The sequence below is a fragment of the Phyllostomus discolor genome, chromosome 4 (genome assembly GCF_004126475.2).
Source record: "Phyllostomus discolor isolate MPI-MPIP mPhyDis1 chromosome 4, mPhyDis1.pri.v3, whole genome shotgun sequence".
NCBI classification, from domain to species: Eukaryota; Metazoa; Chordata; class Mammalia; order Chiroptera; family Phyllostomidae; genus Phyllostomus; species Phyllostomus discolor.
In genome coordinates this window covers 106,390,692-106,417,626 of record NC_040906.2, presented here as the reverse complement: position 1 = coordinate 106,417,626, position 26,935 = coordinate 106,390,692, and the positions used below count along the sequence as shown (strand labels likewise).

Below are 26,935 nucleotides of genomic sequence, written 5' to 3'. Positions count from 1 at the left end.
AATAAATAAGTGAAACAACAAATCAGTGTTCCTCTCTCTCTCTTAAAAAAAACACACATGAAAGAAAAAGTAAAAAAAAGAACCAGTCAAGAATGAAGAATACAATAACTGAAATAAAGAATACATTAATAGAAAAATCAACAGTAGAGTAAATGAAGCAGAGGATCAAAGCAATGATTTGGAAAACAAGGAAGCAAAAACAAACAAACAAACAAACAAACAAAAAACCCACACCCAATCAGAACAGCAAAAAGAAAAAAAATGAATCTAAAAAAATGAGGATAGTGTAACGAGCCTCTAGCACAACTTCAAGCACACTAACAATCACATGCACCATGGGGGTGCCAGAAGGAGAAGAGAAAGAACAAGGAATTGAAAATGTAAATGAAAAAAATAACAGAAAACTTCCCTAACCTGGTGAAGGAAATAGACATACAAGTCCAGGAAACACAGAGAGTTCCAAATAAGATGAACTCAAAGAGGTCCACACCAAGACATATCATAATTAAAAAGGCAAAGGTTAAAGACAAAGAGAGAATTTTAAAAGCAGAAAGAAAAAAGCAGTTAGTTACCTACAAGGGAGCTCCCATGAAACTGTCAGCTGATTTCTTAAAAGAAACTTTGTGAGCCAGAAAGGAGTGCAAGGAAATATTTAGAGTAATGAAAAGCAAGGACCTACACCAAGATTACTTTACCCAGCAAAACTATCAGAATCAAAGGTCAGATAAAGAGCTTCCCAGACAAGAAATAGCTAAACCAGTTCACCACCATCAAACCAGTATTCAGAAAATGTTAAAGGGTATTTTTTAAGATGAAGAAAAAATATATAAACAATATAAATAATGAAGTGATAATAAATACATGTCCATCAGCAATTACTTCAAATGCAAATGTATTAATTACTTCAATCAAAAAACACAAGGTGACTGAATGGATAACAAAACAAGACTCTTACATATGTTGTCTACAGAGACTCACTTCAAATCAAAGACACAAACAGACTGAAAGTAAAGTGATGGAAAAAGATATTTCATGAAAATGTAAACAAACAAACAACAACAGAAAAAGCTGGGATAGCAATACTTAAACCAGACAAAATAGAATTTAAAACAAAAGTGATAAAAGGGACAAAGGAGGACCCAGCAATTCCACTGCTGGGTAGTTATCTAAAAAAACCCAAAACACTAAATTGAAAAGACATATACATCTATATGTTCACTGTAGCATTATTTCAATAGGCAAGATATGGAAGCAGCCTAAGTATCCATCAATAGATGAATGGATAAAGAAGAAGAGGTGCACATATACAATGGAATATAACTTAGACATAAAAAAAATGAAATCTTGCCATTTGCAACAGCATAGATGGACCTAGAAGGTATTGTGCTGAGTAAAATAAGTCAGACAGAGAAAGACAAATACCATATGTGGAATCTAAAAAGCAAACAAACAACTAGACCAGAAACCCACTCATAGATACAGAGAACATTTTGAGTTGCCAGGTGAGAGGGGGTAAAGTGATAGGTGGGTGGGTGGGTGGGTGAAAAAAGGTGAAGGATTAAGAAATATAAATTGGACCTTGGCCAGTGTAACTCAGTTGGTTGGAGTATTGTCCTGTAACCAAAATGTTGTGGGTTCATTTCCCAGTCAGGGCACATACCTAGGTTGTGGGTTCAATTCCGGGTCTGGGCACATATGGAAGGCAACCAATCGATGCTTCTCTCATATCAAAGCTTCCTTTCTCTGCCTCCTCTTTCTCTAAAAGCAATGAAAAAATGTCCTTGGGTGAAGATAAATAAATAAATAAATAAATAGTATGCCTTAAAAACAAGAAGTATAAATTGGTAGTTACAGAATAGTCATGAGGATGTAAAGTACAACATAGGGAATATAGTTAATAATATTCTAGTAACCATGTATGGTATCAGATAGGTACTAGATTTTTCAGGGGATCACTTCATAAATTTATAAATGTCTAACCACTAGGTTCTACACCTGAAACTAATATAATATTGTATGTCAACTATAACTGAAAATTTTTAAAAATTATTTTTAAATATTATTTCATCTGGATTTTAAGAAGGAAAGAATTTATGTGAGGTAAGTGAAGAAGACCGCCACCTTGTTTACAAACTACATTTATAATTATGTTTAGGGAAAAAAGGTGCATAAGAAAAAGAGTGCAGAAAAATAATCAAAATGCAAAACTTTTCACTGTATTTTCAAATGTCTGTAACATGGTTATCAAACCTAGGTATGAAAACATTATTTTTAAAAAGTTTTCTTGACATGAAGGAGTAAATCTCCCTCCCAAATGTTATCAATTGAAATATTTTTGAGAACATTAAAATCAGATGGAGGACACTGGAAAATTCCTGTTTGCACTTGTGGTCATCACCAGTGAAGCTCTGTAACACTGTAGAAAGAGTCATCAGAAGCAAGTTCACACATGACACAGTCCTTAGTAATTAAGTATTAAGTAAACAGTATTAGGGAACTGTGAGGCAAAGGAGCTATGTTGTTTCAATTCAAACAGATTCCAAAGAGTTATGACATTGTAAAATGATGATAGCATTGCTATTGTATTGGCCAAAAAGTCCATATGGTTTCTTCCATAGAATAAGACACATTTTTCACCCTGGTTGCTGTGGCTCAGAAGATTGAGTGCTGGCCTGGGAACCAAAGCGTTCCCATTTGATTCCTGGTCAGGACACATGCCTGGGTTGTGGACCAGGTCCCCAGTTGGGGGTGTATGAGAGGCAACTAATCAATGTGACTCTTGCATGTTAATGTTTCTCTCCCTCTCTTTTTCCCTCCCTTTCCCTCTCTCTAAAAATAAATAAATAAAAATCTTTTTCAAAAATGACACATTTTTCATTTTCAGCAATAACTTTACTGATTTGGGTATTTTGACTATGTTGGCTATCTCTAGCTATTGGCTTCTAGTAGGCAGAGGCCAGGAGTGATGCTAAACATCTTCCAATGCATAAGATAGCCCCACAGCAAAGAATTATTTGGCCAAAATGTCAATAGTACCAAAGAAACTTCACAAGCTACTTTTGACAAGTTCAATTAGTCACAGCACCTTCTCCATATACTGCATAAATCTCTTTTTGCATTTTAATTGCATTTTACCTTTCTTGAAATAATAAAGCATAATATGCCAAAAATGTTGTATATTTTTCCCATCTTCAATATTAAAATGGCTACCAAAAATTCACCATTTTTGATTTTTTAAAAAATGCATGCTGATATAGGCCTCCCAGTGCTTACCACAGGCTGTGTTCTTACACTGCCTGTGCAGAAAGAGGAGGCAGTGTAAACCCACCCCATATACACCTCAGCCCAGGCCCTTTGCTTGATCTCTATTGTGAAAAGAGGGACATGGAGAAAAAAGAAAATAAATAAAAATAAAATAAATATGCGAACCAGGTATCGCAGGTTCGATTCCCAGTCAGGGCACATGCCTGGGTTGCAGGCCATGGTCCCTAGCAACTGCATATTGATGTTTCTCTCTCTCTCTCTCTCTCTCTCTCTCTCCCTCCCTTCCCTCTCTAAAAATAAATAAATAAATAAATAAAATCATTTAAAAAATAAATAAAATAAAATAAATAAAATGCATGCTGATATAACTGACAGTTATCACAATACAATATAACAAAAATATTTTCAAATGAAGTTAAAGACTTCTAGAAGTCTAAATTTAAGCACAATTAGAGCCATTGTATGGGAAAAAAACTAAATGCACTTTTTGGCCAACCCAATATATCTATTTCTTGGCAATGGGTGGTATAAAATTATCCAAGTGCTTATCTTTTCACCCATCAACCTAAATTTTCATCAATATGTCACTATATTTCACTTGGGCCTATGTATTTTGTGATATAGTTTTAAATTAATTTGTTCATAGATTTGCTAAAGCCCTGCACACCCTAGGTGCCACCCTGCCTCAACATATCCAAACAGAGCTCTTAGCTTTCCCCCTGGCATTTGCTCCTCAGTGTGTGCCTGTCTCCCACTGACTTTCTCCCTCCTCTACCACCACCAAACATATATCTAATCCTCCTTCATGTCCTGCAGATTTTTATGTGCTAAGCATCCCTCCACATCTCTGACCTCTCTGTCTCTCCACTGCTACCACTGAAGGTCAGGCTTCTCTTGCCTCTTACCTGGACTACTACAGCAGTATCCTAACTGCCCCCTCATTCTCTCCTGACTGACTCTTTCTCCATTTTGTAGCCAGCATGATCTTTCAAAAGTGCAAAAACCATCCCTCCTTGGATTAAGAAGCATTGCTTCTCTGGACAAAAACCAGGGGTGGGTGGAAATGGGATGCAAGTGGGGAGGGCTGGGTGGGTGAGCTGGGATGGGAGTAAAAGAAAATTGTATTTGAATAACAATTCAAATAAAATAAGAAAATAAAATAAATTTTACTAAAGATAAAAAAAAGCATTGCCTCTCATTGCTGAAGTCTCAAGTCTGAACTTCTTACCATGACGTGCAAGAGAAAGTGAAAGCAAGAGCATTGTTCTGTTTTTGGGTTTCCAGGGTATGGGAGGCAGGAGGAATTTTAAGAATGTCCTTCAACCCTGGGCTGAAGGGGTTCAGTGGGATTGAGCACGGGCTGCGAACCAGTGTCACAGGTTCGATTCCCAGTAAGGGTACATGCCTGGGTTGCAGGCCGTGACCCCCAGCAACCACACATTGATCTTTCTCTCTCTCTCTCTCTATTTCCCTCCCTTCTCTCTCTAAAAATAAATAAATGAAATCTTAAAAAAAAAAAGAATGTCCTTCAGCTCTTACTGGTGTGGCCCAGTGGTTTGGCCCTCGTCCTGTAAGCTGAGAGATAGCCAGTTTGATTCTCTGTCACAGCACTCACCTGGTTAATCAGCCAGGTCCCCAGTTGAGGGTGTGAGAGAAACAGCCTATTGATGTTTCTCATGCACACTGATGTTTCTCTCCCTCTTTCTCCCTCCCTTGCCCTCTCTCTAAAAATGAATAAATAAATTTTTAAAAAGGATGTACTTCATTTAAAAATAATAATGGGATGAGTCTTTTACCATCATATCCACAAACTGATATATTTGCCTTTGAATATCATTTATCTCAACTGATACAAATTTTCAGCTATCACTAAATTTCACAGATATCATTGTAATTTATCTGAACAATGTGTTGCAAACTCTTGCAACAACAAAATTATAAAATACAAGGTCTTTGCTATTTAGGAGACTTTTATTTTTCTTCTCTTTTGTTGCCAGAATCTTGAGAGCAGCAAGTGCAAAGTAAAAAATGTATTCACTTTGGGAACTATACTTTGTTTAGTGGGGTTTTCTGAATCTAGTTAGCAAGCCCTTTGCTAGTTAAGAATGGACTTTCATTCTTCAAAGGAAAATTCATATATCTGATTTTATATTTTCTTAGAAAATATAAGTGCTCCCAGTGGACAGCTACAAACCATGCCAGAGCACCATGACCCTGCCCCTGCACAGCTGATCCTCCACAGAGGGCAGAGGTTGGTGGTCAGTGGTCACAGCCAGTCCTTGCAGCTGACTGGCCTAGGTTAATCCCTCCCATTGATCTGCCAACAGCAACCAAGTCTCAACTACAAGAGAAGGGTGTACTCAGCCCACATGAAGGGTGCACCTCAGGTACCCAGCTTGGGTGAGTGGAGAAGATGTGCCAGTGGGACCCTACAGGACACCTACTATGTTAGGCTACATTACTAAGACATGGAGTCATAGCAGCTCTACCTAATACATAGAAACAAACACAGGGAGGCTGCCAAAATGAAGAGACAAACATGGCCCAAATGAAAGAACAGATCAAAACTCCACAAATAGAGCTAAACAAAATGAAGAGAAAGAATCTATCATATGCAGAGTTCAAAACATTAGTTGTAAGGATGCTCAAGGAACTTAGTGAGAACCTCAGCAGCATAAAAAAGACCCAGTGAGAAACAAAGGATACACTAATGGAAATAAAGAACAATTTACAGGGAAACAACAGTAGAGTGGATGAAGCCAAGAATCATATCAACGATTTGGACTTAAGGATGGGAAAAACAACAGATCAGAACAATAAGAAGATAAAAGAATTTTTAAAAATGAGGATAGTATAAGCAGCCTCTGGGACAACTTCAAGAGGTCCAATATTTGCATCACATGGGTGCCAGAAGGAAAAAAGAAAGAGTAAGAAATTGGAAATCTATCTGAAAAAAATAGTGAAAGAAAACTTCCCTAATTTGGTAAAGGAAATAAACCTGCAAGTCCAGGAAGCACAGAGAGTCCCAATTATGATGGATGCAAAGAGGCCACTCCAAGACATAGCATAATTAAAAGGCCAAAGATTAAAGATAAAGAGAGGCTCTTAAAAAGCAGCAAGAGAAAAGAAGTTTGTTACCAGATGGTTGCCAAATGGAAGGGGGGAATAGAATGGGTGAAGAGGTGAGGGGATTAAGTACAAATAGGTAGTTACAGAATCACCACGGAGATGTAAAGTACAGTGTGGGGAATGGATTAGCCAAAGAACTTATACGCATGACCCACGGACACAAACAATGGTAGAGGAATTGCCTGAGGGAGTAGTGGGCACTGAGTGGAGGGGTACAAAAAGGGAAAAATCAGGGCAACTGTAATACCATAATCAATAAAATATAATTTTTAAAAAAGTAGGCCTTACATATTTTTTTTCTTTCAACACAGCGTAAATAGTCCAATGTGCTGGTCCATGTCCACCTAGCCAAATCCACCCTCACACTGAAACCTGGCTACCGAAGTTACTATCTTCTCAAAAGTGCTACATTCTCTCTCATATCCAGGCCTTCGCATTTGAAATTTAGAACCATTTTCTTCCTTCTTTTTCTGTCTTTCAAATGATGGAATAGTTAAGTAGAAAACTACAAAGTATAGCCACAATGAACCTCACAGAATGATCGACCCCTTATCTGACACTAATAATTTGTTCTGTCTTTTAAAATCAGTAAAACATTAGACTTCGCTGATGTCCCTGCATAGCTCTTCCTAGTACTCTTACCCACTCCCAGAGGTAACCTCTAGCCTGAATGTGATTATCATTCCCAAGAATGGTTTTGTACTATTACCATATTTTTATGTATCTGTGAAAATATATAGCATTTTTAATGTGCTCAAACCAGATTTACTTATTAGCTAACATATAGCAGTTTGGTTTAATGCTCACATTACATTTGTCTGTTGCCCCTTTCCTTCACAAGTAATTTCAAGACTTTTTTTTTTGCCACATCAAAAGGTTTTCACTGCTACAAGTAGTTAACACAGAATTGAGCAAAATCTTGTTGTAGAAGCTTCGGTGCAAATATTCAAATTTCTTATTCTGTGTAAATTGTAAAATATCACAGAAAAGAAACACAAGGTTCCTTTTTTTTTTTTTAGATAACCTGGTGGGAGGTTCCAATAAAGAACTAATAAATATGGTTTGCCAAAATCCAAACAGGCTGTACATACACTGGGCCTTTTTATTGACTTTGTTGGGGCCAGGAGAACTCTCTTAATATACTTAAATAGAGGATACAATTGCTTGGTTTGAAATTTAAAAGATACAAAAGATCTATTTGGAAAGTCTACCCACCACTTCACCCTCATCACACACTTGCCTTCCCTGAAGACAACTGTCACCCATTTCTTCCGAACCACTTGAATGGGAGGGCACTCTAGGTGCCCTTCTGCAGTTTGCTTGCTTTTCCTATCAACCTTATACTTTTGAGAGTATGTATTTTGAAACATGTAGACCCAGATAGCTCATTATTTGTCTGTAACAATGCTGTCCATAAAACTTTCTACAATGATGGAAATGTTCTATATCTACACTGTCCATTATGGTGGCCACTAGCCATATGTGGCTGCTGAGCACTTGAAATGCAGCTAATACAGCTGAGGAAATAAATTTAAATTTTAAAACACAGAGTTAATTTTAATTAATTTAACCTAAGTTTAAAAAGCCAGATGTGGCATATAGCTACTATATTGGATGGTGCTGTTCTGTAATATTCAATTATATAAACTGACCACAAATAATGTATCCAGCTTTTTATTTATGGATATTAAAGTTATTTCCAATTTATCACTATATAAAACAATGCTTCAATGAACATACTTCTGTATGCCTTCTTGTGCAAATGTGGGAGAGTTTAGATATAAACTTACAAGTGGAATTGTATTATCAACTGTACTGGATATTGCAAAGCAGTTTCCACAGTGGTTTTCCAGTTTATCTTTCCACCCAATATAAGAGGGTCTCTATTGCCCCATAGGCTCACCAACACTTTACTCCTTTCCTACTTTTTATAATTTTTTACTTCCCTCACTCTACTGTGCTCCTATTCATCCCCTCTTTATTTCTTCATTCTCCTTCTAAAATGTTCAGTTACCTCTATACTATTCAAAGTGGAGTTTTATTCATGCTGGGCTCTTCTCCTTATTGTAATAGTATATTGTTGACTAAAATCTGTCCTTACCACATAACCAGTGTTCACCTTTATCTTTGCTATGATCCCAATATTCTACTCCTAGCCATATACCCAAGAGAAATGAAAACATATGTCCACACAGAAACTTGTATAAGAATATTTGTAGCAGCATTATTTATAACAGCAGAAAGGTGCCAACAGCCCAAAGTCCATCAGCAGACAAATGGATACACAAATTGTGGTATATACTCAGGATAGAATATTATTCAGCCAAAAAAGGAACATAGTACTGTTACATGCTACGATTTTGATGAACCTAAAAAATATTATTCTTTTATAAAGCTATATCCTTTTTAAAAAAGATTTTATTTATTTATTTTTAGAAAGGGGGAAAGGAGGGAGAAAGGGAGAAAAGCATTGATGTGAGAGAGAAACATGAATTGGGTGTCTCTTGCATGCACCCTGACAGGGCACTGAACCCACAGCCCAGGCATGAGCCCTGACCAGGAATCAAACCAATGACCTGTTGCTTTGTGGGCTGACTCTCAACCAACTGAGCCATGCTGATCGGGGCAGAAAACGTTATTCTAAGTATAAGAGCCAGACATAAAAAAGTCACACATTATGTGTTTATTTTTATATTATTTATACTGAATGAGCAAGTACATAGGGATAGAGAGCAGAGTAGAGGTCACGAGAGGGTAGTTCAGGGAAATGTGGAGTGATTATTTAATGAATAATCATGAAGTGTGTTTATGTGATGATGGCAAAGTTTTAAAACTAGAGAGAGGTAGTGGTCACACAATGTTGTATTGGGGTGGCAAAGAAGTCCTTTTAATTTTTTCATAAAATAAAAGATATTTTTCATTTTCACCAATAACTTTATTGATTTGGATATTTTGAGTATGTTGGCTATCTTCTGTGTGGTATAATGTTGATTGTTCTCAGTTAATGTCTCAATTTGATCACTATCAGCTGGTCTACCCAATTGTGGAGCCTTTTCCAGCGAGAAATCTCTAGCATGAAACTTTGAAACTTCTCGAACTTCTTTTGAATGAAGTTAAGGACAACTAAGCACTACTATAGTCATCTTATGGGAAAAAAAACAAAGGACTTTTTGGCCAACCCAATAAATACAATAAATATCTCTGAACTGAACACTTTGAGTTGGTTAACTGTCTGTTAGTGAATTTCACCTTTAAAAAAGATAACCAATTAAAAGTCTCCCTCATAATCCTAAGGCTGGGCTACTCTCGTACTCTTACCTCTGGGCTCCACGTTCTCAGAGGTAACATCGATGTGGACTAGAAACATCAATCTGTTGCCTCTTTTTTCAAAAAAATATATTTTATTGATTATGCTATTACAGTTGTCCCATTTTACCCCCTTCATTCCCCTCCACCCTGCATGCCCTCTCCCACCCACATTCCCCACTTTAGTTCATGTCCATGTGTCGTAAGTTCTTGAGCTTCTACAATTCCCATACTATTCTTGCCTTCCCCCTGTCTATTTTCTACCTACCACTGACGTTACTTATTCTCTGTACCTTTTCCCCCTCTCTCCTTCTCCCACTTCCCTGTTGCTAGCCCTCCATGTGATCTCCATTTCTGTGGTTCTGTTCCTTTTCTAGTTGTTTGCTTAGTTTCCTTTGTTTTTTTTTTTTTGTTTTAGGTGTGGTTGTTAATAACTGTGAGTTTGCTGTCATTTTACTATACATGTTTTTTGTCTTCTTTTTCTTAGATAAATCCCTTTAACATTTCATATAATAAGGGTTTGATGATGCTGAACTCCTTTAACTTGACCTTATCTGGGGGGCACTTTATCTGCCCTTCCATTCTAAATGAAAGCTTTGCTGGATAGAGCAATCTGGGATGTAGGTCCTTGCCTTTCATGACTTGGAATACTTCTTTCCAGCCCCTTCTTGCCTGCAAGGTCTCTTTTGAGAAATCAGCTGATAGTCTGATGAGCACTCCTTTGTAGGTAACTGTCTTCTTATCTCTTGCTGCTTCTAGGATTCTCTCCTTCATTTTTATCTTGGCTAATGTAATTATGATATACCTTGGTGTGTTCCTCCTTGGGTCCAACTTCTTTGGGACTCTCTGAGCTTCCTGGACTTCCTGGAAGTCTATTTCCTTTGCCAGATTGGGGAAATTCTCCTTTATTATTTATTCAAATAACTTTTCCACTTGTTGCTCTTCCTCTCCCCCTTCTGGTACCCCTATAATTCAGGTGTTGGAACGTTTAAAAATGTCCTGGAGGTTCCTAAGCCTCTCATTTTTTTGAATTCTTGTTTCTTCATTCTGTTCTGTTTGGTTGTTTCTTTCTTCCTTCTGGTCCACTCCATTGATTTGAGTCCCAGGTTCATTCCAATTACTATTGCTTCCCTGTGCATTTTCCTTCATTTCACTTAGCATAGCCTTCATTTTTTCATCTAACTTGCGACCAAATTCAACCAATTCTGTGAGCATCCTGATCACCAGTGCTTTGAACTGTGCATCTGATAGGTTGGCTAGCTTTTCGTCACTCAGTTGTATTTGCTCTGGAACTTTGATTTGTTCTTCTGTTTGAGCCTTTTTTTTTTTTTGGTCTTGTCACGCCTGTTATACGTGATGGGTGGAGCCTTAGGTGTTCACTAGCGTGGAGCAACCCAGCTTCTGGGTTGTGATGCTGTATGTGGGGCGGGGTCCGAGAGGGAACAATGGCACTTGCTCTGCTCTCTGTCTATTTCAGTGCCTTCCGACGCTTCCCCCAAGCAAACTGGGCCTTTCTGGTGCTGATTCCTGTGTGGGTGGGCTTGTGTACTTTCTAGGACCCTGTGGGTGTCTCAAAAGAACTCTCCTGTGAGGCTGGGAGTCTCTCCCTGCGCCTCAACTCCCACAGGTGTCCCGAGTTGGTGTCTTGAGGCTTTATTTCTTGGTGCTGGGACCCTGGGTTATGTGGTCTCTCTGGTTCCCCAGCCTCACCTGGTTTATCTGTGGGGGCTGCCCGGTCAGCCAGCTGTCTTGCACAGTGCCTCATTTCACAATCGCCACCTTGCTGGGTCTGCCCATTGCCACCCCGTGTCCCGGGTCCACCCGCTTCCGCCTTGTATGCCTGGTGCCATTTTTTTTGTGCCATGACCCCTCTCCACCCAGTTGCCCAACTCTGCCCCATCTACTGGTCTGGATGAATGTGTCTATTTTAACTCCTTGGTTGTTGGACTTCCATACAGTTCAATTTTCTGTCGGTTCTGGTTGTTATTTTGTTTTTAAATTGTTGTTGTCCTTATTTTGGTTGTGTGAGGAGGCACAGTGTGTCTACCTACCCCTCCATCTTGGCTGGAAGTCAATCTGTTGCCTCTTGAATGTCCCCAGCTGGGTACCTGGCCCACAACCCAGGAATGTGCCCTGATTGGGAATTGAATCAGCAACCATTTTAGTTCACTGTCCAATGCTCAACCCACTGAGCAACCCCAGCCAGGTGTAGAAGTTATTAATTTTAACACAAATTTAGCTATCTTTTCCCTGAGGGCTTGTGTTTTTCAAGTATCTTGTTTCAGAAATTCTATCTTATCCCAATAACCTATAGTCCTATATTTTCTAAAAGTTAAACATTTTTGCTTTTCACATTTCAGTGTTTGGTCAAGCTGCACCTCCTTTTTCTGTACAGAATGAGATAGAAATCTAGTTTCATATAAAATAAATTTTTTTCAAATGAATAACCAATTGCTTCACACAATTTATTGAATACTCAATCCTATCCACAGCACAAGAACAGCCTACCTATGTCTAATATTGGGTGTTCATAGTCATGCATGATTTTTTTTTTTGGTAAGGTCTCTTTTGTGCTCTACGGGGCTATTACTTTATTCCTGTATCAATACCAGACTATCCTAATTACTAAAGAGTTACCATAATTCTTGATATATAGTAAGGCAAACCCTCAAACTTATCTTGGTTATTCTTGGCCTTGTGTTCATCCACATAAATTTTAAAAATAGTCTGTGGAGTCCAGAAATAATATTACTGAGTATTTTCATTAGAATTGCATTACATTCATAGATTAATTTAGGGGAAGTTGACAGCACTGTAGTTTTAGTCTTCTCATTCATAAACATGGTATGTCTCTCTGTTTACTTAGGTCTTCTTTAGCACCTTTTTTTTTCTTTAGCACCTTTTTTTTTTTTTAAGTATAAGGGTGGACTTTATTTTTTTTTAAAAAAGTCTTTTGAGGACTACAAATTACAAAGTAAAAGCAGATCACTATGTAGGAACCTAGTGAATACATTTTGCCTGTGCATGAAAACTTGATCAAAGTTATTCATTTAACAATTTCACCCCATTCACAATGATATCAGTAATAATGCTCTCCTTAAGGTTACTATACAACTTTATTTCAAATTATACTACACATTATTCTCTCCAGATGAACTGCTAAACACCAAATTCTTGGCTCAAAAAAATGGCACCTCTGAAAGGGGCAACTTCTACCCAGTCTCTTATTCCAACCTAGTTTCTTTCAACAATCAAAACTTCCAAAATCTTCACATGTAAGATAAAGTTCTTTCCACCAAAAAGCGTGGTCATATTTTGTTTTCTACTGACTACATACATATATAGATGGATGACAGCAAGAAAAGATGAAAATTAAAAGGCAGCCATTAAAATAAATGAATCAACTGTATAGAAGAGATAGTTGGCTCATGGCAATTAAAAATAAAAGGCAACTAGGGTAAAGGCATTTCCTTTACTCACACTATTCCATGAGTCCTTTCCTACCAATCTAAGTATATGACAAGTGTTAACTTTGTTAAAGTGACAAGATTTTTCTAAGGTACAGTTGAAAATGGTATGAAAAGAATACCCAGCTATTTTGCCTGGAAAGATACAACGGAATGCAGAAATTTCTCAATGGGAAAAACTCAGCTTCCTTCTTCCCACCACCTCTGCCAAGTACAATTTCCCAAAGACCCCACTTTGAAGCTTGTTCTCCATGGCTCCACTAAGGAATGGAAACCAGAGAACAAAAAACTGAGCTCAAGACATAAGGGTTAAAAATTAAGAAAATATTAACATGGAAGCAATGGCCCAAATACTCAAGAGTCATGTAATGAATTCAACTGCTGTATATGAGGTTTTCCTGGATGAGGGCTTTGGGCACACCAAATTATCACACAAATCATTGCTTTTTGAGACTTTGGATACTTTTACAGTTTAATTTGCAAACAGAATTTTTATAACAAATTATTTTTAACCAAATCATATCTTGAAAACTTTATATAGAAAACCCAGGAAAAAAGTGAACTGTTCCTTGTGGAAGGCCTTAAATTACATTATTACAGTAGAAAATACAGGAGGTAGAAGAGAACTGAAAAGACTAATGCAACATTAGATTCAAATCTATAGCTCCTGTAGCTACTTACAACATGGTTTTTGAAACTAAACCCAACATTTCCAGTAACCATAGAAACAGTTAAAATAAAATTTGCTATGAAAGCCCTTATATCATGCTTGATATAGGGAGGTAGGAAGATGTAAGAACCAGGACACATGAGACATGACATTTTATCTACAACTCCTGTTTGCTTTATTGAGGGTGTAGTTTCAAAATTCAGTCACCTTCTTCAGCTTCAGACTCAGATTCTTCTTCAGCATTTTTGAGCCACTCCACAAACTTTTTCATTTGTTCAAGGAAGACACTTTTCCCCTTTGCAACATGTGCATCTTTATACCACTTCAGAATGGGCTCCTCACTCAGGACTTCAGCTTTGTAAAAAAGCACCACTATTTTCTGGAAGGCTTTCATGAAATGAATGTTGTCGTAGCAATACTCCTGAATCTTCAGTAACAGAGTCAGCTCAGACTGACCTTGAGTAGTAAAGGCAGCAAGGAGAGGGCTGTATTGCTTCAAGTGCTTGATGGCTTGCTCTGCTACAAGCTCCTCTTTTTTATTCCATCCCACGGTGCTCATTACACTGGACCAGACTATTCCAATGACAACGGGTTCTGGGATGTTGTTTTTTTTCATCTCCTCCTTGACATACAAAATTATATCCTTAAATGGATCACCACGGGACATCTGTTCTTGAAGTTCTTTCTGGAGTTCCTTACGAGCTCCAATGGTTTGCTGATTCCGAACATATTCTGAAAGCTCTTTTAAGCCTGCCTCAGTGAAGTACTTCGTGAAGTGTTCAACGCTTTGTTTATTGGCAGGAAAAAGTTCCATCAGCCTGTTATCCATGCTGACTTTCCGAAGACTTGCAGCTACTGCATTGATATCTTTTTCATTGATCCATGATTTAAAGAGCTTTACAGCAAAAGCTGCTGAAACCCCTTCTTTAACCAAATTCTCATTATAAAGGCTATTAAGAATGGATGCATTAACTGTTCCATTAGCCAGAAGAACACCAGTCAACATAGCCAGCTTGTTCCTCTCCGACTCCGAAAAACCCTTTAAGAACAGCAGCAGCTTTTTTACTTCATCTTCAAAACCTTTCTCCAGGTATTTGTAGCGCCTGATTAACTTGTTAAAAACCTGAGCAAATGCTTGCATGGTCTCTAGGTCTTCTTGTGCTGCGAACACACAGACATCTGTACGCATCATGTCATCTGCCAATGTACCACCTGGGGCCAGCATTCCCCCGGCCACCAGAATGTCAAAGAGTGTTTCTGCATATCGGCGGTAATCAAGTTTTGCTCCAGAGGCATCAAGAAACTTTGCTACTGCTTCCAAATCAGTACCAGTTTCAGTTAAGCCTTGAATAATACAGTCTTGAAACTGAGTAGGGTCAAACCTCTCTTTTTCATCTCTTTTTCTGGTTTTAAAACGCTGGCCTGATAGCGTTGGCTTTTGCTGCTTTTGATTATTCATAAAAGACACCCGAATTTAAGGCGAAGAGAAAAGGGCCAGAAATTCCAGATGTGGCGACAACTGCGGCGGTCTCTCCTCTGCCAGCACCTTTCAATAAAATACTATAATTTTCTCAGAAATTTATTGAAAATTTTTATTCGATTTATTCCTAGTTGTCTTAATTCTTTATTGTATTATAAAGAGCTTTAAAAATTATGTTTTCTTGCTATCTGCTGCTGGTATAAAGGAAAAATAATTATTTTGCTTACTAATCTCATATCCAGTAACATATGTAAGCTTTTCTATCAATTCTGATGATGTGCTGGGTTTTCTATGTAGACAATCAAATGCTTATTTATGTTTATTCCCTTCTTCATTATCAGGTTAGCGTTATACTCACATGCACATGCACGCATGTATGCTGTTGGATTTGACTTGCACACATTTTGTTTAGGATTTTTCCAGCTATGTTTGTCAGTGAGACTAGCCTATAGTTTTTTTTCTTTCTTGTGCTATTTTGTTTAATGTTATAAAGGTTATATCAAATCTTTTAAATTGTTTGAAAGTATACTCTCTTTTTTCCTCTTCTCTGGAAAAGTATATGGTGTTTTTAAATGTATAGCTCTGTATCCAAGTAATATTAATCTCATGAAGTGTTTTTCTACTGCCAGAAACAATTTGCATAAAACAGTGAGCTTTTCAGCCCTCAACTCTTCCACTGGACCAATTTCTACTAGTCATGAACTTCATGTCCTTAGAAAGATCTTTGTTGTCTCACACTAGGTTAGGTGTTCCTGCTCGACACCTCTCATAACATATTTTATTTCCTCTTTCTTTTATTTATTTATTTATTTATTTATTTATTTATTTTTAGGGAGGGAAGGAAGGGAGTGGGGGAGAGGGAGAGAGAGAGCGAGAGAGCGAGAGAGAGAGATAGATAGATAGATATCAATGTGCGGTTGCTGGGGGTTATGGCCTGCAACCCAGGAATGTACCCTGGCTGGGAATCGAACCTGGGACACTTTGGTTCCCAGCCCGCACTCCATCCACTGAGCTACGCCAGCCAGGTATTTCCTCTTTCTTAACTCACTCCACGTTTCATTGTAATGTCTCATCAAATGTTTGTTTGCTACTACTCCAGTGCTTAGCACATTAATGACACAAAGTTGGCCATCAATAAATATTTGTTGACTGTTTAAGTAAGTGAGTGAAAGAAACAGCCTCAAAATGAAACATTAATCAATATATCCCTGGATATGGGTAAATTTGAGCTTCTTTTGAAAGCCTTCTGCTTCAGAACAAGAAGAAGGTAAGGACCAAGAAAGCCAGCAGTCCCAGCCAGTGTAGGCAGAGGCCTGTGGAAGGAAGCGTATACACCATCCTGGTTCCTCTGTGCAGAAACCTGATATTAAAATACAGTGATGGGCCCTGGCTGCTGTGGCTCAGTGGATTGAGTGCCAGCCTGCGAACCAGAGTATCCAGTTTGATTCCCAATCTAGAGCAGATGCCTGGGTTGCCTGCCAGGTCCCCAGTAGGGGGCGCATGAGGCAACCACACATTGATATTTGTCTCCTTCTCTCCTTCCCTTCCCCTCTTCCTAAAAATAAATAAATAAAATCTTTATAAAATAGCAGTGATGGGGCAAAGATGTATCAACATTGGGGACGCTGTCATCACTGGAGATATGCCGTAATTCTAGGGGCTCTACCAGAGGTGGAAAGGGACATGTAGAGACTCTGGGATGGTCATCATGCCACCTGAAAGCCAAGTGTTAGACAGGATCATGGAGAAGATCCTAGAGATTCACAGACAGAGACTGAGGCTTGGACATTACTAGATTTCTCTTTCAACTGCAGGCAGAATCCCCAAAATATGTTGGGGTGTTTTTTTTCACTGTGTGACCAAATTGTATCCAAATCTGATAAATTAGATAACACTTTCAAAATTCCCAAATCCTCTCAAGGCAGAGATGGCTCAGTGGCTTCTGGGGGCCCCTAAGGAAGCCACCCTCACTATGTCCTCACCCCTTTGACTTATGCTCAGTGACTATGATGTTTATTCTGCATCTGCACCTCAGTACCAGGAAGTGCCTGGAGATAAGTACAAGAAATTCACCCACTGGAAAGATATGATATCCCAGGTATCTTAGCTCACCTGTATCTTATGACTTCGAATAGCATCAGTTTGCCCCTTGAACTTCCTTGAACTTTAATAACAAAGGCTAAAGAGAACTTTAGCCTTTCAGTAAGGATCATCAGGCCCTGACCCCAGACAGTGGTCTGTTCTTTATTCAGTATACCCTGACTTAACTCCTCCTGTCTAGGAAACCATGGTTGGGTCTTCCTTGGCACTTACTAAGAAAGCATTTCTATGTGACCCAGAAATCTTGATCTCTTGGGCAGGCTTGAAGACTGATGGCTGAGGACTGCTATTTGCTTAATTTCCTTCCCATTGTTTCAAAGGAAAATAAGGGGGAGGTGGGAGGAGGTGCTTGGGAAGGCTTGGTTTAAGCCTGAAGTTGGACTAAATTGTTGAGTGGGGTCACCATCACATAACATGTAATATCAAATTTGACAATTTTTTTCTTTTTAATGGAAGTCCCTGACTTATGCTCTGATTGCAGGGACATTCAGTTCAAAGATGGCTCTATTCAGGAGCTTTATGCAGGGAGAAGGGTCATGTTATGTGCTTGAATAAACACATGACTAGATAAAGAGTCAGGCCACTCCCCCCTCCCAGACTCATTTGTTTTAGAGATTGCTGAAATCAAAACAGAGACTAAACTTGAAAATTTACAGAGCAGACAAAACCAGTTGAGTCATATAAACAAAGATTAATATAGCTTATTTTGTAAGACTAACTTGATCTGGGTCATTCTTTTCTTTTTTTCAAAAATAGATTTTATTTTTAGAGAGGGAAGGGAAAAGAGAGGGAAAGAAACATCAATGTGTGATCGTCTTTCAGGCACCCCCTACTGGGCACCTGGCCCACAACCCGGGCACGTGCCCTGACTGGGAATTGAACTGGTGACCCATTTGGCTCACAGGCCAGCACTCAGTCCACTGAGCCACACCAGCCAGGGATCATTTGGGTCATTTCTTGACTGCACCTCTGAAAATTGTAAGTAAAACTTACACAGTTTCCCAAGGTTGATATAAGGTAACCACTGACCAATTTCCTGTCATTAAAGAAAATTCTAACATTAGAACCAAGCACTGTGAAGAATAAAGTCATTGCCTCCTCACTATTTAAGCTGCTTTATAACAATATACCTTTAACCATAATTCCATATTTGGATTTGAGTGCACTCTGTTTGCAAACTGTCTTTTTGATATGTACTTAAGTGATCCATTAGTTTTAATTCTGTTATTTCTGAACTTTTGAAAAGATTTTGGTTGATTTTGACAAATGACCATTTGGGCCACTTGTTTTTTTTCTCTGCCTGCTCTTTAAATTCCCACTCATGTTTTAAATTCACTAATGAAGTGTGAGCCTCACAAACTCTAGGCTCCCCCCATAGAACAGAACCCCAAGCCCATGCACGTACTCTCTCACTCTCTACCCATGACGTCCCTGTGTGGCCCTATGAGTAGTATGCAATTTTCAGGTCCTGTAAGTAATAAATCTTTACTTGATAGTTATCGTTGAAAGGCATCCTGTAATCACAATAAGAACTACAAGGGCCAGTCCAACAACAACATTTATTATTGATAGGCTGAGACCAGCACATAACATGACATCTCCCCCAGCATAAAGCTCAGGGGACTCCAAGACTAGCCCTACATTTGAGGTTCTGACTCTTCTCTGAGTTGGATGGCTGAAGGGTCAGACCAAGGTCCTGTTGGTACAGCTATACCTCAGATATATTGCAAGTTCCATTCCAGACCAACACGATAAAGGGAATATCACAATAAAGTGAGTCATATGAATGTTTTCCCCCCAGGACATATACAGGTTATGTTTATAATATACTGCAATCTATTAAGTGTGCAATATATTATGCCTAAAGAAAACAAGGTACAGCCCTGGCTGGTGTGGCTCAGTGGTTGAGCTCCAGCCTGCAAACCTAAGAGTTGCTGGTTCAATTCCCAGTCAGGGCGCATGCCTGGGTTGTGGGCCAGGTTTCCAGAATGGGGTGCATGACAGGCAACCACACACTGATGTTTCTCTCCCTCTCTTTCTCCTTCCCTTCCCCTCTCTCTAAAACAAATAAATAAAATCTTTTTTAAAAATGTACGTATTTTAATTTAGAAATAATTAGTTGCTAAAAAAAATGCTCACAGTCGTCTGAGCTTTCAAGTCATAATCTTTTTGTTGGTGCAGGATCTTGCCTTAACAACTGAACAGGATGGTGGGGTGACTGTGGCAATTTTTAAAATAAGGCAACAATGAAATTTGGCACATTGGTTGACTCTTCCTTTCACAAATGATTCTCTGTGGTATGTGATGCTATTTGATAGCATTCTAGCCACAATAGAACTTTCAAAATTGGAATCAATCCTTTCAAACTCTGCTTTATCAACAAAACTTATATAACATTCTAGATCCTTTGTTGTCATTATGAAAAGATGCTCAGTATCCCTAGCTATCAGAGAGATGCAAACTGAAACCACAATGAGATACCACCTCACACCAGTCAGAATGGCCATCATAAACAAACCAACAAACAACAAGTGTTGGAGAGGTTGTGGAGAAAAGAGAACCTTAGTGCACTGTTGGTGGGATTGCAGACTGGTGCAACCACTATGGAAAACAGTATGGAATTTCCAGAAAACTAAAAGTGGAACTGCCTTTTGATCTGGCAATTCCACTGTTAGAATTATATCCTAAGAACGCTGAAACAACAACCAAAAAAACCTATGCACCCCAGTGTTCATAGCAGCACAATTTACAATAACCAAGTGTTGGAAGCAACCTAGGTGCCCATCAGTAAATGAAGGGATCAAAAAACTATGGTACATTTATACAATGGAATTCTATGCAGCAGAAAGAAAGAAGGAGCTCCTAGCCTTTGTGACAGCTTGGATGGAACAGGAAAGCATTATGCTAAGTGAAATAAGCCAGGCAGTGAAAGAAAAATACCATATGATCTCACCTCTAACAGGAACCTAATCACCAAAATGAACAAGCAAGCAAAATATAACCAAAGACACAGAATTGAGAAGAGGCTGACAGTGACCAGAGGGGAGAGGGGAGGGAATTTCAGGGGAAAAGGTGAAGGATTTGCGGGAACAATTCTAAAGGACACATGGATAATAACAAGGGGGTGGAAACAGGGGAGGGAGGTGGGGAGAGCTGAGGTGCTGGACTGAGTTGGGGGGTAAGGGCAGAAAACTGTACTTGAACAACAATTTAAAAAATGAACTAAAAATAAATAAATAAATCCTTTGTTGTCACTTCAACATCTTCACCAGAAATAGAGTCTATGTCAAGAAACCACTTTCTTTGCTCTTCTGGAAGCAACTTCTCAACCATTAATGTTTTATCATGAGATTGTATCAATTAAGTCACATCTTCAGGTTTTACTTCTAATTCTAGTTCATTTACTGTTTCCATCACAATTTCCTTGACTGAAGTCTTCAATCCCTCAAAGTCATTCACAAGGATTGAATCAACTTTTTCCAAACTTGCTAATGTTGACATTTTGACCTCTTCATGAATCACAATGTTCTTAATGACATCTGCAATGGCAAATCTTTTTCAGAAGATTTTAAATCTTTTCCCAGATCCATCAGTGGAATCACTGTCTATGATAGCTATAACCTTATGAGATTTCTTAAATAATAAGCCTTGACAGTTGAAATTACCCCTTGACCCATGAGCTGCAGAATAAACATTACCAAATGTTTGCCCGTGTGCATCAAAGCCCAGTAGGAGTTTGCAGGAGAGGAAGTAAAGATTTATTTTAGAAAATGGTGTCAAGCCCTAAGACACAGATGAGAAAGTGCTATAAGACCTGGCGCCCTGATGGCTCCCAGGGGATAGAATATATATGGGAAAAATCATTAGTCATTGTGACTAATGGAGTTGGGGTCGTGGGTCCTACTGATTAGCTGCAGACAGGGTAGAAAGTAGTTGGTCATTGTATCAGGTTCTGATGTCAGCCATGGCTTCCTTCTGTCTAGTTTCATGAAGGTGTGGTCAGTAGAATCATTCGGCTTTCCTGAGCCTGTAGCTTAAACACAATCAATGTCAAGATGATCAAGATGTTATCTTTAGTATGACTGAAACTGTTCCCTTTATCAACAGACCCGAGGTTTTTTCTTAAGATGGTTTGATGCTGATGTCTTAAGTGCTTAATGATTATGGGAGTAGACATGGAATATGTCATGGTGCTATTATGATTTGACAAATCTAGCTTAAATTAAATATGAAGTCATATTATGGAAATAAAGTTCTTGTGTGGTTACAGTTTTATGTTAGCAGGCATGAAAACAATAGCATTAATCTCATTGCACATATCAATCAGAACACTTGGGTGACCACGTGCATTGTCAATGAGCAGTAATATTTTGAAAGGAATAATTTTTTCTGACTAGTAGGTTTCAATGGTGGCCTTAAAATATTCAGTAAACTGCCTTGACTTACATAACTCAATTGGTTGTGTGTTGTTCTGTAAATTGAAAGGTTCCTGGTTCAATTCCTGGTCAAGGCACATGCCTGGGTTGAAGGTCCAGTCCTCCTAGTTGGGGCATGTACAAGAGGCAACTGATCAATGTTTCTCTCTCTTTCTTTCTCCCTCCCTTCCCCTCTCTCTAAAAATAAAAAATAAAATCTTTTTAATTATTTTTCATTTTTTTAAATATTTTATTTATTTATTTTTTAGAGAGGGAAGGAAGGGAGAAAGAGAGAGAGAGAAACATCAATGTCCGGTTGCTGGGGGCCATGGCCTGCAACCCAGGCATGTACCCTGACTGGGAATCGAACCTGGGACACTTTGGTTCGCAGCCCTCGCTCAATCCACTGAGCTATGCCAGCCAGGATCTTTTTTAAAATAAATAAAATTTTTAGTAAACCATATTGTAAAAATGTGCTGTCATCCAGGCTTTGTTGTGCTAACTGGGGAAGACCCCAGTCAGGGGAGTTAGGGGAATTCCCCTCCTCTGTTCTTGTCCTGCTCGAAAGAATGGATCCAGCCAACGGACAACAAACACAGTGAAAGTGAGGTAGCAGGTTTACTTGTGAAATAACACAACACAGATGGAAGAGATTTAGCACAATTCTTAAGGGCCCTAGGATTTTAAAAGTGATAAATTAGTATTGCCTTCAATTTAATGACACCAGCTGCATTAGTTCCTAGTATGAGAGTCAGCCTGGCCTTGGAAGAGTTGAAGCCAAGCATGGAATTCTCTCTAGCAATGAAATTTCTATTCAGCATTTTAGATGAATAGAATGCTGCATAGAATGCTGCTTTCGCAGATTGCCTCTGCTTCCAATATAAGGCTGTTTTGTCTACATTAACAATCGGTTGTTTACTGTAGCCACCTTCATTAATTATCTTCTGGATAACTTACTACACTTTCTACATAAGCTCCACCTTGCACTTTTATGTTATGGAGATGGTTTCTTTCCTGCAACCTCATCAACCAACTTCTGCTAGCTTCCTACTTCTGTAGCTTTCTCACTTCTTTCAGACTTCATAGGATTGAAGGGAGTTAGGGCCTTGTTCTGGATTAGGTTTTGGTTTTAGGGAATGTTGTGGCTGGTTTGATATTCTATCCAGACCACTAAAACTTTCTCCATATTGGTATTAAGCCTGTTTTCATTTTCCTATCATTTGTGTGTTTTAATTTCCTTCAAGATTTTTTTTCCTCTGGATTCATAAATTGCCTTTTGGTGCAAGAGGTCTAGCTTTTGGCCTGTCTTGACTTTCAACATGTCTTCCTCACTTAGTTTAATCATTTCTAGCTATTGATTTAATGTGAGAGATGTGCAATTCTTTTTTTTTTTTTTCATGAAAGCTTAGAGGCTATTGTAGGGTTATTAATTTCACTAGTGCTCTGTCTCAGGAAATATGGAGGCCAGAGGAGAGGGAGAGATGTGGCAGAATGGCTGAAAGGTGGAGGATTCAGAACACACACAACATTTATTGGTTAAGTTTACCAGTTTTTTATGAACATGATTTGAGGTGCCCCCAAATAATTACAATAGTGACAGCAGAGATGACTGATCACAGATCACCATAACAAATAAAATAATAATGAAAAAGTTTCAACTATAGGGTCCAGCACAAATAATGCCCCTTTTTATTACAAAATCTTTTATTACAAAACCATAAGTATGTAATTCTGTAACATAACAATATCACACTCAAGCACACCATATGACATTTTAGGTGAAATGTTCAAATTAAAACTATAAATTATTACACCCATATTATTACCGTACCAACCACACTCAAGCAGGAGTTACTTCTGCTAGACCCTGTATTTTTAGAATTCCCAAAATGTGACACAGAAACATGAAGTGGGCAAATACTATTGGAAAAATTGTGCCAACAGAGTTGCTTGAAGCAGGGTTGCCACAAACTTTCAATTTGGAAAGGAAGGAAGGAAGGAAGGAAGGAAGGAAGGAAGGAAGAAGGGCAATACCTGTGAATTCAATAAAGCAAAGCATAATAAAATGAGGTATGCCTGTATTTTTTTCCAGCCATGCCCAGATCTTCCACTTTTTCACCATGGGGCCTTTAAATGCATTATCCTTTAAATCAACTGATATGTACATAAGAGACTTCAGCCTCACACAAGATTTGGAGGACAACTTCCAGCCAAGATAGAGGTGTAGGTAGACACACTGTACCTTCTCAAACAACCAAAAGAAGGACAACGACAATTTAAAAACAAGAAACAACTAGAACTGACAGAAAAATGAACTGTGTAGAAGTCCAACAACCAAGGAGTTAAAGAAGACAATCCAGACTGGTAGGAGGGGCGGATATAGGCAGCAAGAGAGGACTTGTAGCAAAGCCATGGTGGAGGACTGGGGCACGCAAGGCGGTGGCTGGCGGAACCAGCGAAGCGGTGGATTGTGGAACAGGGCAGGCAAGGCTACAACTGGCCAGTAAGGCAACAGCTGGTGGACCAGCAAGGCAGCAGCAGCCCCATATTCTCATGCAGATAAACTGGGAGGAACACCTGGGGAATGACAAAGACCTCTCTACCTGGGGTCCCAGCACATGGAAATAAAGCCTCAAACCACAGATAGAAAACACCTGTGGGGGTGGCGGGGGCAGTGGGAGAAACTCCCAGCCTCACAGAAGAGTTCGTTGGAGAGATCCACAGGGTCCTAGAATGTGCACAAACCCATCCACCCAAGAATCAGCACCAGAAAGGCCCACTTTACTTGTGGGTAGCAGAGGAAGTGACTGAAAACCAGCAGAGAGTGGAGCAAGTGCCATTGTTCTTTCCCGACCCCTTCCCCACATACAGTGTGACAACACAGCAACGTGGGTTGCTGTGCCTGGGTGAACACCTAAGTCTCCACCCCTTATACGTAGCAGGTGCACTGAGGCAAAAAAAAAAATGGCCCAAATGAAAGAACAGATCAAAGCTCCAGAAAAAAAAATACAACTAAGCAATGAAAAGATAGCCAACTTATCAGATGCACAGTTCAAAACATTGGTAATCAGGATGCTCACAGGATTAGTTGAATTTGGTCACAAATTAGATAAAAAAAATGAAGGCAATGCTAAGTGAAATAAAGGAAAATGTACAGGGAACCAACAGTGAAGGGAAGGAAACTGGAACTCTAATCAACAGTGTGGACCAGAAGGAAGAAAGAAACATTCAACTAGAAAAGAATAAAGAAACAAGAATTCAAAAAAAAATGAGCAGTGGCTTAGGAACCCCAAGGACGTCTTTAAACATTCCAACATCCGAATCATAGGGGTGCCAGAAGGAGAAGATGAAGAGCAACAAATTGAAAACTTATTTGAATAAATAATGAAGAACTTTCCCAACCTGGCAAAGGAAACAGACTTCCAGGAAGTCCAGGAAGCTCAGAGAGTCCCAAAGAAGTTGGAACCAAGAAGGAACACACCAAGGCACATTATAATTATATTACCCAAGAATAAAAATAAGGAGAGAATCTTAGAAGCAGCAAGAGAAAAGAAGACAGTTACCCACAAAAGAGTGCCCATAAGGCTGTCAGATGATTTCTCAAAAGAAATCTTGCAGGCAAGAAGGGGCTGGAAAGAAGTATTTGAAGTCATTAAAGGCAAGGACCTACATCCAAGATTACTCTATCCAGCAAAACTTTCATTTAGAATGGAAGGGCAGATAAAGTGCTTCTCAGATAAGGTCAAGTTAAAGGAGTTCATCATCACCAAGCCCTTATTGTATGAAATGTTAAAGGAATTTATCTAAGAAAAATAAGATAGAAGCTGAATAGTAAAATGACAGCAAACTCAGTTATTAACAACCACACCTGAAACAAAAACAAAAGCAAACTAAGCAAACAACTAGAACAGGAACAGACCACAGAAATGGAGATCACATGGATGGTTATCAACAGGGGAGTGGGAGGAGGAGAGAGGGGGAAAAGTTACAGAGAATAAGTAGCAACAATGGTAGGTAGAAAATAGACAGGGGGAGGTTAAGAATAGTATAGGAAATATAGAAGCCAAAAAACTTATAAGTACAACCCATGGACATGACCTAAAGGGGAGGAATGTGGGTGGGAGGGGGTGTGCAGGGCTGAGGGGAATAAAGGGGAGGGGATGGGACAACTGTAATAGCATAATCAATAAAATATATTTTAAAAAATATTTGGAGAACAGGATATAATAGTAGGTAAAAGCATGTGCTCTGAAGACAAAACCTGAGTTCAAATCTAACTTCCAGCACTCACTTCTCTGGACGTCATGGAAAATAAAGATAATGAAAATCCTGTAGCAGTTAAAATGCATTCAGCTGTTAACAACAGAAAACTCAGCTAAAAATAAAGCTATTAGCCCTGGCTTGTGTGGCTCAGCGGATTAAGCACCAGCCTGTGAACCAAAGGGTTCCTGGTCTGATTCCCAGTCAGGGTATATGCCCGGGGTACAGGCCAGGTCTCCAGCTGAGGGTGCGTGAGAGTCAACCACACACTGATGTTTCTCTCCCTCTCTTTCTTCCTCCCTTTCTCTAAAAATAAATAAATAATCTCTTTAAAAAGTATTGACTGTAAACTATAATTGAAAAAAATAAAAATAAAAACATTAAGTATTTCATATTATAAAAATGTATGGAGGTAGGCAGCTGGTAAAACCCCTCAACTATCTCATCCTGCTCTTCCAGGCTCACCTCCTCCTGTTCTTGGTGTTCTGGCTTTTTGGACCCCTCTGTCATACTCCACTGATATTCTTGGCTCATGGGAAACTTTGCTCATGGGCTTCCCAGATCAATCTGGGAGTATTATTGTTTGGGTGTTGGGCAGGGGACAGTGGCCCTGTACTGGTTTGGACTGTTTGCTCTCTCATTATTTAAGTACACATCCATGCCCTTTGCTGTGTGACTTGCTTGGGCCAATAGAATATCACAGGACATGATGCAAGCAGATGCTTTAAATGTGCTTTTAAAATTTGGCTTGGCCTATGACAAGATAAAAGCAAGTTCCAGATATCCACTGCCCTTTCATCTAAGGCCCCTGAATAAAGACCATGAACCAGAACTGAACACAACC

At 38.9% G+C, this 26,935-nt stretch overlaps 1 protein-coding gene, 1 non-coding gene and 1 pseudogene across 3 annotated transcripts; 1 reads left to right on the top strand and 2 right to left on the bottom strand.

The window, feature by feature from the left end:
* The first annotated feature begins 3,256 nt into the window (after positions 1 to 3,256).
* Positions 3,257 to 3,388, top strand: LOC114495862. The gene has a single exon (XR_003684526.1). It is a non-coding gene; the product is annotated as a small nucleolar RNA SNORA51 (small nucleolar RNA).
* A 9,254-nt stretch (positions 3,389 to 12,642) lies between these two features.
* LOC114494223 (basic leucine zipper and W2 domain-containing protein 1-like) lies at positions 12,643 to 15,371 on the bottom strand. 2 transcript variants are annotated; one of them, XM_028509167.2, is made up of 2 exons: positions 15,049 to 15,132; positions 12,643 to 14,959 (listed from the first exon to the last, which is right to left on the bottom strand). In XM_028509167.2, exons 1-2 carry the CDS (start codon positions 15,130 to 15,132, stop codon positions 14,036 to 14,038), a joined length of 1,008 nt encoding a protein of 335 aa, XP_028364968.1. In that variant the 3' UTR covers positions 12,643 to 14,035. The 2 variants fall into 2 exon arrangements, with proteins under 2 accessions (XP_028364968.1, XP_035879827.1); XM_036023934.1 differs by having other exon boundaries at positions 12,643 to 15,371.
* A 3,486-nt stretch (positions 15,372 to 18,857) lies between these two features.
* LOC114494925 lies at positions 18,858 to 23,230 on the bottom strand (annotated as a pseudogene).
* Between the last annotated feature and the right edge of the window lie 3,705 nt (positions 23,231 to 26,935).

Coding starts and splice junctions, on each gene's coding strand:
- LOC114494223 (XM_036023934.1), bottom strand. CDS start 15,295: ATGAATAATCAAAAGCAGCAAAAGCCAACGCTATCAGGCCAGCGTTTT.